We start from the raw sequence: 13,340 nt of genomic DNA, 5'->3' as shown, positions 1-13,340 counted from the left end.
CTGCAAAATGTAATCCCAGTCCAGCCATTTTTCACCACTTGCTGTTACCTGCAGACTGTGCTACCATTGTATCTCATTTTATGTGCTGCGTGTGTGCGTGCTAAGTCCCTCCAATCCTGTCTGACTCTGTGACCCTATGGACTGTATCCCACCAGGCTCCTCTGTCTGTGGGATTCTCCAGGCAAGAATACTGGAGTCAGTTGCCATACCTCCTCCAGGGGATCTTCCTGACCCAGGGGTCAAACCCATATCCTTTTGTCTCCCGCATTGGTAGACGAGTTCTTTACCGCTGAGCCGTCAGTGAAGCCCCTTTATGTGCTACATTTCCTCTTAATTGGTCTCCATGCCTGACTGTGTTCTATTCATACAGTAGCCAGAGTAATTTTTTTTAAAAAATGACTTCAATACTCTGTTCAAAATCCTCCAGTGACTTCTTTTTTAAAAAATCGAGATATGACTTACATACCACCATTTTGAACTATCCAATTCAGTGGATTTTAGTGTGTTTACAAGATGATACAACTATCACCACTAATTCCAGAACATTCTCATCACCTCAAAAAGAAGCCCTGTACTTGTTAGCAGTCAGTCCCCCAGCCCCTGGCAACCACTAATCTAATCTTTTTGTTTCTAATGATTTGCCTCCAATGGCCTCTTAGATTAAAATCCAGATTCCTTGCTCCGGCCTTGGTCTTTGAACAATGGTTCTCGGTTTGCAGTTTCCAGAGCCTCAGGATCAGCATCTCAAGGGAGCTTCTTAGAAATCTCTGTCCCCACCCCTGGTCTACTGAATCAGAATCTCAGGGTGGGGCCTTGCCATCTGTAATTAATGACCCTCTGTCTGCACCACAGCTTGAGGACTCTATGCATAGCTTCTATGCATGATCTAGTCTCTTTGAGTTAATCTGTAATCCTTTCCTCTTGCTCACTCTGTCAGTGACCTTCCTCTTCCACAAATGTGACTAGCTTGATTCCTCCTCGGGGCCTTGACATTTGTTCTTCCCTCTGCTCGGGCTGTTCTTTTCCTGCACCTGTGTTCTCATTCTCTTTAGATTGTGGCTCAAGAGCCCTCTCGCCATAGGGAGGTTGAAGTCATTGAGTTTGAAGATGGAGCGGGGAAGCATCTTTTGTTTGCCTGTCTCCACCCTGCCTTGTGCCCCAGGAAGTTGACTTCTATAAAGGCATCAGTGGCCTCCCTTTCCATCCGACTTCTAGTTGGGTTTGTCCAGTGAGGAGTGGTAGGAAGGATGACCTAAGAAGGGGGGAGCGGGTTGGGATGTTTATTCCCCTGGGCTGGCTGTGTGCCTCTCCACATAGCAGTCTCTGTCTCTGCCTCTTGTTTTGTACTGTGTGTGCTGTAATAGCTACTTAATAAAGATTATGTCTACGTTAGAACTTAAACCATAAAATAGATAGCCTATAAATCTTGCATGAATGAAGAGGATGTCGAAACCGAAGTAGGATGGCGTAGCATGATACAAACCAAAGGGGAGAGGACACTAGCTTCTCTCAGCGTGTATAGCTGTGCTGTGTACTGTCTGCTCTGCCTTCTGTCAATACCTGTGGGGAACTACCTGTGAAAATAAATCAGAGGTGAATCTGTCAAGTGCAGTAATAGCTGCGGTATTTATTCATTCCTAAGCACACACTTACTGTGTGTTTGTTACGAACCAGGCACAGCTCAAGGTGCTAAGGATGCCATATTGAACAGACAAAACCCTGCACTTAATGGACCGTCCGTTCTAGCAGGGAAGACAGTAAAAGCGAGTGAAATAAATATAATACATGGTATGTTGGTCACTGTGCCAGGGAGAGAGAGAAAGTGGGAAAATTCATGTGTGTGCACGTGCATATATGGGTGCACACATGCGCGTGTTGAGGGTGGTGGTGGGATTTTAGGCAGGATGACCAGGAAAAGCCTCCCCGGGCAGGAATCGGTTGCATCAAGACCCAGGGAGATGAGTGGCAGGCCGTGCTGGCGCACAGGGAACAACATTTGTCGCGGAAGATCATCAAGAAGACGTGACTGCAGGCTTGACCTGCAAGCTGACCCAGGCACTTGGAGGCGTTCACCCACTTTCCTATCCTTGGAACGTGCCCTCTGCCTGCCTGCTATCCCAGGCTCAAGCTGCCCAAGGACGCAGGCTGGAGACTGAACCCAGAGGAACCCTCTCCATAAGCTTTTAACCATTCTGTTGGGCAGGGTCGGGGAGCCACTGGCCCTGCAGCCCCCAAGACCAGTCTCCTGAGCAAGCTGCCTTGCTTACTGAAAGGCCAGTTGCCAGTCCGGAGTGGGCTGCCTTCCTTCTGTCTCTCCCTGCCCTCCGTGCCTGGCGCCAGTTTCAGAGTCCACCCCGGAAGCTCCAAGGAGGTTTCGAGCCAAAAAGTTGGCAGTCAGGATGCACAGGCTCCAGGGGATGGACGGCAAGGAGGATGCTGGTGGAGCAGAGTGTGGAGAAGGTCAGAAGGCCGTGAGGGCTGGAGAGGGGGTGGGGACAGGCGGTCCCAGGTCAGCTCATCCAAACGAAACTCTTGCTTTTCTCTCCTCCCCTGCCTGCCTCTACTGTAATCTCAGAGCAGAGCAAGCCTGGTTTTCCTCCTGAATTTGCTGTGAATTGTTCAGCTCACACACACCCCTATGCACTGCATCCCCCCTCCCCAACATTTAGTCACCAGATCCAGTCTTTCTGTTGAATCTGTTCTTTCCCCCTCTGCCCATTGCCTTTATTCAGGTCCTCACTTTGCTACTGAATTGCTGACTTCCTTCCAGGTTGTGGACTGTTGTGAAGAAGCTGGCTCTTGCTGTGACACCCAATAAACACCCGAAATAAATGGCAGCTCTCAGGGAACTTGGGACTCTTATTTTGAAGACCAGGAGGCTGGGATTCAGAGAGGTGACATTACTTCCCTAATAATGATTAACAAGTCTGGGGTAAGAACCCAGATCTCCCACCTGGGCTTCAGGGGCAGCTCACATTGCTGGCCCGGCCTGAGAGCACTCAGCCCAGAACAGTCACCACAGAGCTGTCTTCAGGCGTGCCTGAATGGGGTCCACTCACCACTCACACCAGTGTTAATCCTGTGGGGTTTTGGGGGAAAAGTGCGGTGATCTTAGAACACGTTTCTCATCATTTGTATCTTTAATTTGTACTTTTAAGTAAATGAAGTCGTCATTTTCTAGTTTGTGTGTGATCTCTATTCAAGTTTGTTTGTATGCTTTAGTCGCTCAGTCGTGTCCAACTCTTTGCGACCCCATGGACTGTAGCCTGCCAGGCTCCTCTGTCCGTGGGGATTCTCCAGGCAAGAATACTGGAGTGGATTGCCTTGCCCTTCTCCCGGGGATTTTTACTGGGGTTAAATAGAGCATTTCCTAATACTCTTGTGCTATAAGGAACAGCTGAAAGAATAGAGGATGGGTGAAGAACAGAACTGTACTCTCATCCTCTCGTTTTAGTAGCCAGTATAAAGACGCTTTATAAATGAGTCTTTTGCTTCATTTATAGAGAAAGTAATATCTGCTCTGCTTATCTGAGAGTTGATGTAAGTTTCTGAAATAATGTGTGTGAAAGGACTCTAAGATGACGTTTATGAGGTAAGGTGCTATTATCTTGGGAAATAACCTCTTATTTGTTGATACAGTATGTGTTTTGTATATATGTGTACTCGGTCGCTCAGTTGTGTCCGACTCTGCGGCCCTTTGCACAGTAGCCCGCCAGGCTCCTCTGTCCATGGGATTTTCCAGGCAGGAATACTGGAGTGGATTGCCATTTTCTCCTCCAGGGGATCTTCCTGACCCAGAGATCGAACTCTCATCTCCTGTGTCTCCTGCATTGAAGGCAGATTCTTTACCTGCTGAGCCGCTGGGAAAACCTATTTTGTGTATATACAGTATATTAAATATTTCTATAATTTAATAAATGCCTCTTAGTCTCATATTTACAATGAAAACAGTTCCTATGTTTGAAGTGTTAAACTTCAGAGAAAATTCTGATGTGGGTAGGGAGTATCGAGGAGAAGTACTCTTTAGTACTAAAGTGTAAATTATTTCTCTCCCTGGTTACATGTGCTGTATATGTATCCAGAGTCGCACCAGGGTGGAAACCTGTGTTCATTTTGTGTAACAGTTTTAAAGTGCTGCCTTGTTGGCTGAGTTGAGGCCTAGAACTATGTATCTTTATGTAGCACAGTTTATCAGAATGTGAAGAACCTGATACAGTTAGCTTGAAAGCTTCTGAGCTCATGCTGACAAATTCTACTGTTTTGTTTTCATACTTTTTTTTTTTTTTTTTTTTTGCTAGCATCCAGTTTAAAATTTGTTTCTGAGTTGCCTTCTAGCTGTAATGGGTTCCTGTCTGTGTTTTCCAGTTTTGGGGGTTACTTTCTGTGTTATACATGTTTCTGTGAATTAAGAGCTTCAGTTGCAGGAAATGGAGACTTGGCTTAGCTTGAGAAATATAGTTTTACTGCAGGGAGGAGCAGGGAAGCCCGGTGGGGCAGAGCCCACTGACCCGGTGGGCCTTCTCTTGTGCATGTCATCTGCTCCCCTTACTCAAACCAGATCCTTGAGGCAGCCAGTCTGTTGTTTTATCCAGTTTCCCATCATCATCGCTGGTCAGGTGCTGCCTCTTTCCTGCTGTACACCACTGCCGCCCCCCCCGCCCCCCACCCCCCCCCCCCTCCAGCAAAAGAAGAGTCTAACGCAACTCTCATTTCTGGGGTAATAGGAGAGAGGTTTATGTTGGGTGAGATGCCGTGTGACTGAGGGCAGGCACTGTGGCTTGTGTGATATTCTTGTGTCATTGTGATCACAGTGTAGATCCTACTCATTCTGCCTTTAAAAGAAAAAAAAATTATTTGTTTGGCTGCTTCAGTTCTTAGTTGCAGCACAGGGGATCTCCATCTTGTTTTCGGCATGTGAGATCTGTGGTTGTGATGTGTAAACTCTTATTTGCGGTATGTGGGATCTAGTTCCCTGACCAGGGATTGAACCCAGGACCCCTGCATTGAGAGCTTGGAATGTTAGCCACTGGACCACCAGGGAAATCCCCTTCTGTTTTGTTATAGCCTTAAAACCCAAACTCCTGCAGTGTTTGGCTTAGTCTCATTAATTCATTTTACAGAATGTATACTGGTCCATCAAGTTCATGTTTCAAAACCTTTGCATTCTCTTTCTTTGATAAGAATTATTTTCATAGAATATAAAGCTCACAGTGGAATTACACTTTTAAATTGTCTGGGTTTTGTTTGCTTGTTTTAATCCCAATACAGATTAATCCGCCCAGAGTAAGTCCTCACTGAGTGAATGAACATGGGGGTTTGCTGACTTGACTTGCATTATCATCAACAATTTGTTTGTTAATTTGCTCAGTTTTCTTCAGTGCTAGGAATTAACAACGGTTGTTTTTTGTTTGATTGTTTTTTATTTTGTTATTTGATAGGTGTGAACACTTGAATTCTTTAGTAGCAGTGTTTTTAAGATACAGTATCTGTTTTTATGGGGAGGAAGACTGAGTTTTAGACCTAAATCTTCTGTTGGCCTGAGTGTTTATATACAAGGTCATATCCATTTTAGCACGATAGCCATTCATTTCTACTTACACCTTATTGATGAAGACTTAAGCTTTTTTAAAAATACTTTTATTTATTTATTTTTATTTTTGGCTGTGCTGGGTCTTTGTTGTTGCATGGACTTTTCTCTAGTTGCAGCGAGCAGGGGTTACTTTACTCTTGAGTTGCCATGTGCAGGCTTCTCATTGGGGTAGCTTCTCTTGTTGTGAGCATGGGCTCTAGGGTGTGTGGGCTTCAGTAGTTGTGGCCTGTGGGCTCTAGAGCACAGGCTCAATAGTTGTGCAGGGGCTTAGTTGCTCCGAGGCAAGTGGGATCTTCCTGGATCAGGGATTGAACCCGGGTCTCCTGTATTGACAAGTGGATTCCTTACCACTGAGCCATCACTGACTTATACTTTAAAGTATGTATCTAATCTGATTAAAACATCTTAGATTTGAAAATATAATTGTTTGAACAGGTGATACATGTACATGGTATAAAATATTAGATACCCCTCTGAGTTCAGTCCCCTTTTCCCATCCCCACCTTCAGAGGCAACACATGTTTTGTTCTTGTATCCTTCCCGAAAGAGACTTTGCTCAATTAAGCATGTGTTTGTGTGATCATCATCTCCTGGTCATCCTCACAGGGCTGATGGGAGAATCTCTTTGTAGTATGGGCCAGCACATCAGACTAAGAACTACAGAAGTCTTGGTAAACAAATGACATAAATAAAATGTCAGAGGAATATTGAACTTGACCTTTTGTGTGCACCAGTTTGTTTACTCTGCTCCAGGGGTCCCCAAGGTTTCTGCAGGCGCAGCTGATGGAGGGAGGGCAGGGGCCATCGGCAAAGCGCTGGGCCCCTCTCCACCTTGGGCCTGGAGACAGCCAGATGGTCCTGTTGTGCATTTGCATTTCGGTTAAGACGGTTGGGGAGAGGAATCTAAGGTAAGTGAGAAGTGGCCAGCACCAGTGTAGATGGTACCAGTAACCCTTATGTTTCTCCTTCTGTTTCCAGATGTTTCTCACTGTGTACCTCAGCAACAACGAGCAACACTTCACAGAAGTCCCTGTCACTCCGGAAACCATCTGCAGAGACGTGGTGGACTTGTGCAAAGAACCTGGCGAGAGCGATTGCCACCTGGCCGAAGTGTGGTGTGGCTCTGGTGCGTCTTCTTCAGCCGTGCCGTCTTTATTACCATCAGTTTTAGAGAGGGCGGTGTGTGCCTCTCCTGTTTATCCACGGAGAAACTGGAGAATGGGGTGTCTAGCAGAGATCGCGCTTTCAGTCCAGTTTTGTTGCCTCCTCCGAAGTCTTTTTTTTTTTTTTTTTAATATTTATTTTGACTATGCTGGGTCCCAGTGCGACACTTGGGGTCTTTAGTTGTGGCATGTGGGCTCTAGCTCCCTGACCAGGAAGGAGTCTGGGCCCTCCTGTATTGGGAGTGTGGAGTCGTAGCTGTTGAACTACCTGGGAAGTTCCTCCAAAGTCCTCTTGCTGTTCTCTTTTTCCGCAGTGCATCATAGACACTACAGTATTAGAGGTCAAAGGGTAGGCAGCTGATACACGGGGTGGAAGCTTCTGGGGGTGTTAGGGTAAAATGTACTGTGCTCAGAAGTGTTTTTGGTATGCTTAGGTGGTTTCACTTCGTTAGAAATTTGAGGCATTCTGAGCCATTCTGATTGTCTTGCCGTCTCTGAGTCTGGAGGTTTTTGGGGAGAGCTCTTTGGTATTGAGTTTCTATGGTAGCAGGAGGCAGTGGTGAAATCATAGTCATTATTTTAAGCCTTGAAATCGATCCCTTACTTAGTTCTTTGGAGCCCTGAAGTGGGACAGCCTGGTTTCTTTTTGGCCCTTGAGGAGTTTGTAGATGAAGGAGTAATTTTTCACGAGTTCTGCTCTATTCCTCTACAGCTTGGTGAGCCCTTACTGTTTCCTTTTCCTCCCCTTTGGGTGCAGTTTGTCCAAGTGCACGTTTCCCGCTGCGTTCACTGCATTCACACTGTTCACGGGTGTGTGACTTCAGCGAACACCCTCTGCTTCCCATGTGAGTCTTCTTAATCATCTTCAGTTGATTTTCCTACAGCTGGGTGTTCAGGAAGACTTCCTTCATTCTCCCTGAGCTGCTTACTTCACATAGGAACTAGATTAGCTCATTTTCGTAAGGAAACCCAAGTGATCCTTTTTGTAAAAAAAAAAAAATTTAAGTTTATTTGACTGCGCCAGGTCTTGGTTGCATCATATGGGCTCTTCCTTGTGGTTTACAGGATCTTTTAGTTTTTTTCGGCATATGGGATCTAGTTCCTGACGAGGGATCGGACCTGAGCCCCCAACATTGGGAGCATGGAGTCTTGGCCACTGGACCACCAGGAAAGTCCCCCTAAATGATCCTTATTAAATGAAAATTTGTTAGTTTGACTTTCTTGCTTTAACTTTTTTATTCTACTTAGGATAAAATCCAAAGTCTTGGTTTTAGCTTGTGAGGTCTTTGATGTCATCTGGTACATTTTCCTCCTGCTTGCCTCCTGCAGCTGTTTTTATGTTCCTGGATAAATGAAACTTTCCCACCTCAGAGCCCCTGGTGCCAGCTGCTTCTACTGCACTCCCAGATTTTGTCATTGCTGGTTCCTTCTGGTCATTTGGATTGCAGCTAACACGTTGGCTCTTCGGAGATGTTTCTTCTGAGCTTCCCCCTAAAGCAGGCACGAGGTTCTCTATTACATCATCCTGGTTTGATCCTGTGCATGAGACGTGTCTGTCTGGTTTTTGTGTGTGTTTATTAATCTGCTGCCTCTTTAATCCCCATAGCCTCACACACACTCACGAGAATGTAAACTCCTTAAGAGTGGAGACCTGCTTGTCTCATTCCTTGCTGTGCCCCAGCTCAGAGGGAGTGCTCAGTAAATATTTACTGAAAGAATAAACGAGCTTCTAGCTGCTCTGGTGGCCTCCCTGCATTCTGCAAATAACTTGCCAGAAGAGAAGTGATTGAGACCACGCACTGTGAGCTTCCTCACTCTCCTCCCCCGGTGCTTACCTCAGGTTCCTCTGGATGTGCGCCTACCCTTCTTTCTGACTTTCTTCCTTTGCCAGGGCTCACCCTCTCCCTTGAAACTCTTGATTCCTCTCTAGTATCTTGCTCACTTGAGTTCAGTAGCCCTTGCTATGTAATGAGGATGTTTAAAGGATTTTCTTTTTTCTATTTTTTTTAATTAAAAAAAAAAAAGAGAGACTACATGAATGGATTCTTTTTTGTAAGGCAAATAATACAGATGGAATGGAAATCTCTCCCGCAAGCCCATCTTGTGTCGCTTGATGTATAATTGCTTATAATTTTAGCAGATAACTTTTCAGACTTTTTTCTCTGTAATGTAACTATAGAAATAGTTTTGTGTCATCTCTATTTTTTCTTCATGTAACAGTATCATACATCTCGCTATCTGCAATTTATCATTTTACCTTACAGTATAGCTTGGAGGTCTTTTCTGATTAGCTTGTGTAAATCTACACCATTGTTTTTAATTATCATAATTTTCCATACTATTACGCACAAACTGCAGTTGATCTAACCATTTCTTTATTCACTAACATTTAAATTAATTCTCTTGTTTCTATAAATGCTTTTGATCATGTGCAAACATTTCTCTAGGGTAGATAACCCAGAAGTGGGATTGCTTGCTTAAAGGTTCACACATTTTAAATTTGAATATATTTCACCAGATTTCCCTCAGCAAAGGCTGTAGAAATTCACACTTCTACCAGTCATTTCTAAAAGTATCCCTCATCAAAAAAAGATGCTAATACAATAAAATTCTTACTTTTGCTAAGCTGATGCTGAAGTTGCTCATTTTTCATTTGTCTACTGGCCACTTGGATTTCCATTGGAACAAAAAAAAGATTGTTTCATCATAGTCTTTGCTCATGTTTCTTTTGACTTTTGCCTTTTTCCTTCTTGATTTGTAGCTGTTATAGAAAAACACAACTCTTCTAGAACTCAGGCCTAGTTGTATGTTGTTTAAAAAAGTCTTTTCTTTATGTCAAGGCTGGAAACACAGTCTGCTGTTGTTTTGTACCATTAAGTTTTAAAGTTTTTTCCCTTCCCTCCTCACCCTCCTCTTCTTCTTTCTCATTAATTTTTCTGACTAGTGTGAATTAGAGATCTAATATTTTCCCCCCAGGTGGATAGTGAATTTTTTTAAGTGTCTTATTGAAGACACTTGGTTTCTTCCTTACTTATGTGAAACTTCACTTCATATTCTTGTTATATCTCATAGGAAGTATGTTTCTATAAGCTTCAGCCAGTTACTTTTATTTTTTTCTTCTATTTATGTTAGGACCAAATAATTTTTTTTAATTTTATTTTTCTTAGTTTTTAAATTATGAAAATATGATAACTCATTTACAGAGATTTGGGAAATACAGAACAGAGTTACATATAGTTCCACTATACATTGCAATCATTTTTTTAAGTAAATAAAATTTTTACTTGGAGTTTCAATATCAAACCCTCAAAAATTAATAAAATGAATATACAGAGAAGTAGAAGGATATAGTAGGCCTGAAAAGTACTATGAACCAATTCAAGATAATTAAGAAGTATACAATTTTTACATAGCAGTAGCATACTCTTAGATTCCCATAGACTATAACCTAGGAGACACTGGAATATATCCAGTGACATGAGACCAGATGCAAAAATTTGATGAGGATCAAATAGTTTAAAATTACTCTAGCTTTATAATAGATTAGGTATATGTCAAGGCAGCTGCTTATTTCATTGTGCTCCTGTACTATTCTTGTATATTTTCTTTTTCAGATATGTTTTAGAATTGAAAGGTTCCATGAAAAGTTCTTTGGGGATTTTGATTGGTTGCAGAGAATTCATAATTAATTTGAAGGTTCTTTGTATGATGTTGTGATTAAGAGCAAGGTCATGGGTATCAGCATCTTGTCTCTTTACATTTACTAGCTTTATAACTTCAGACAAGATACTTAATCTCTATAATCCTTACATGTTTTTCCTACAGAATTGGGATAATAAATGAATCTATTGCACAGGATTGTGTGAGAATCCTGGGAGCTGACATTTGAAGGGGGCTTAGCATAGGCCCTGGCACATTTAGTGTTCACACTCAACAAGTAATAGCTGTTACGTTTTCAACTCCTTTTTTTTTTTATAGCTCGTCCAAGGTGTGCCATTTTAAAAATAGTAAATCTGTTACTTCTACTTTGTTAGCTTCTCAAGTTTCCCATTTCCTTTAACTGTCTTTTAAAATAAGTAGCTTTTGGGACTTCCTTGGCAGTCCAGTGGTTGAGACTGTGCTTCCAACGCAGGGGACACAGGTTCGATCCCTGTGCAGGGAGCTGAGATCCCACATGGTGCTTGGTCAAAAAGTAAAAATTTAAAAAACAGTAGCTTTCATTTGCCATCTCCATTTTCTTACTCCCCCATGGTTTATTTGCTGAGAGAACGTATCTTGGATTCTTGTTGTTTGCTAGGAACTGTGCTTGACTGTAAGAAGAGAGAGATGAAAGTGTGCTGTCAGAGTAAAAGCAGGAATCAGCAGACATTTCTCTCATACAGAGTGAGGAGGACTTCAGGAAGAGATGGAGGTGCTCCATCTGCAGAAGGAGAAGAGCGTGCTGGGGACAGGCCTCAGTGCTGGAAATGGCTTGTTCAAAGTCACGTAGGCATGGATGCCAGGACGAGGGATGGGTTTCGTTGGAGCATGGGGTAAATGGGTGGCTTTGAGAACCTTTGAAGTGTATTTCAGCTTGTGCTGGCCTAAGTCTGATATATACATTTTGTCACTGAGACCATTAGGACCTTAGCTTCTAGACCTAGAAGGTCCACACTCAACATGGACTGGAAGTCACTTCATTTCTTTTGAAATAAAGTGTGTGTGTGTGTGAGAGAGAGAGGGAGAGATTTTTGTTTTTGTGAGGAGGTGGAGGGTCTGCATGGACTGGATATCACTTCATTTCTTTTGAAATAAAGTGTGTGTGTGTGTGTGTGTGTGTGTGTGTATGGGTCTGCATGGACTGGATATCACTTCATTTCTTTTGAAATAAAGTGTGTGTGTGTGTTTATGATTTTTGTTTCTGTGAGGAGGTGGAAGGGCTGCCCAGAATGTCTTTCAGGAAGGTATCTGCTCAGCTCCGGGTGTTTCCTCTTGGGGGGCGTCTTGGTCAGACTTTCCCTGGTTTAGAGAAGAGGGCATCTGTGTCTACTCATTACGTCATATTGCTGTAAACAGAACCCAAGCTGTCCTTTGTTGCCACCGAGCCGATTAAGTTCAGGGTTAGTTCACAAAGTTGGCTGCTGAACCTTTGGCTGCTCCCTTCTGTGCCCATGTTGTTTATTTAAGGTACTCAGATAGTGTCCTTGATTACTGACAAGTGCATTGAATTTTTTTGGAGGGGGCCATTGCAGCATTCTTACATTAGAAATGATTAAGTTCTTTGATTTTAAACCGTTGGCATCCTCAAACAGTATATTTGGTTTTTATGTAAAGATTCCTCAAGATTGGAAGATTACAGTTCCCATGTAGTAGAGTATTGAGCTGTGCCTCTTTTTTTTTATCTCAAGGAATATTTTCAGGGCGGTAAACAGACTTTTGTTTGGAAATGCATGTGCATGATTTTTTTTTAAACATGGTTTGTAAAATTGTCAAAAAAAATCCCCAATAGAAAGACAAGGCTATTTAGAAAGTTGTTTTTAAGTTTTCGTTCATGTACTTGGAGAATCATAGAACCATTAGAGGTAACAGAGACCTCAGATACCATCCTGTGGAATAGGTGACAGGAACTCTGGAACCTGCAGAGCTTCACGGCCTGCCTCGAGCTAAGTGAGGGGCCGCTGAATCCAACTCCTGAGCTCTTGCCAGTGGCCCTGACCCCGTCCTTTCATTCCCCCATATTCCACCCAGCTTTGACCCTGATTATGTGGGTGGTAAGCTGGTGATACTTCATTTTCTAAGGGTTGTTTTTTTTTTTTTTTAAAGATCCTAGATAGTATTTTCTGCATTCATAATGCATAATTTGTATGAAGGGTAGACAGTAAGTGATGTGTTACCAGGTAACATGATTTGTACATGATTTGTTCGTTTCTTTTAGAACGTCCAGTTGCCGATAATGAGCGAATGTTCGACGTCCTGCAGCGGTTTGGAAGTCAGAGGAGTGAAGTTCGGTTCTTCCTTCGCCACGAACGCCCCCCTGGTAGGGATGTTGGTAGGTAGCATCCTGTTGATCATGACAAAGATTCAGACTTCAGTTTCATGCTCGGGAGAGGTGACCCATGATCAGGAACAGGCAGTTTGATGGATGAGTGAGCAAGAAGCAAGGGGGAACAGTGAGGATAGCCCTCTCTCCCAAGCCCTGACTCTATAGGATGGGCAGAAAAGGGTGTGGTTCTGTTTGTTGTGTTTTGTTGGAAGATGGGAAAAGCTTGATGACAGGTTTTTTTTTTTTTTTTTAATGTTTTATTTTTTGGCTGCACCACACGGCATGTGGAATCTTAGTTCCCCCACCAGGGGTCAGCCCCGTGTCCCTTGCCTTGGAAGAACAGTCTTAATCACCAGACCACCAAGGAAGTCCCCTGACTACAGCTCTTAATATGGGTGGGAAGGAAAGGAGTCAGTAGAGCAGGAGTTTGAAATACAAGGAAGAAGGGAATGCTCGATGGGCAAGTTAGCCAAGGGGAAATTCGGGGGCGAGAGGGGCGAGGGGTGAGTTAGGAGGGTAAGGGAAGGGTCTGTTCCATTTTAACAGGGTGGAAGGGAAGCTTCCC

At 43.4% G+C, this 13,340-nt stretch overlaps 1 protein-coding gene across 3 annotated transcripts in view; it reads left to right on the top strand.

Moving 5' to 3' along the window:
- The window catches only part of TP53BP2 (tumor protein p53 binding protein 2), a 66,441-nt gene that overhangs the window by 20,379 nt on the left and 32,722 nt on the right, over window positions 1–13,340 (top strand). For all 3 annotated transcript variants that reach the window (XM_061160126.1, XM_061160124.1, XM_061160125.1), the window contains exons 2-3: window positions 6,569–6,716; window positions 12,668–12,781. In XM_061160126.1, the coding sequence (XP_061016109.1) occupies window positions 6,569–6,716; window positions 12,668–12,781 (262 nt within the window). The remainder of the gene's footprint in view (window positions 1–6,568; window positions 6,717–12,667; window positions 12,782–13,340) is intronic.

The sequence above is a fragment of the Dama dama genome, chromosome 14 (genome assembly GCF_033118175.1).
Source record: "Dama dama isolate Ldn47 chromosome 14, ASM3311817v1, whole genome shotgun sequence".
Taxonomy (NCBI): domain Eukaryota; kingdom Metazoa; phylum Chordata; class Mammalia; order Artiodactyla; family Cervidae; genus Dama; species Dama dama.
Note: the sequence above shows the minus strand (reverse complement) of the source record. Positions and strands in the feature narration are given on the sequence as shown.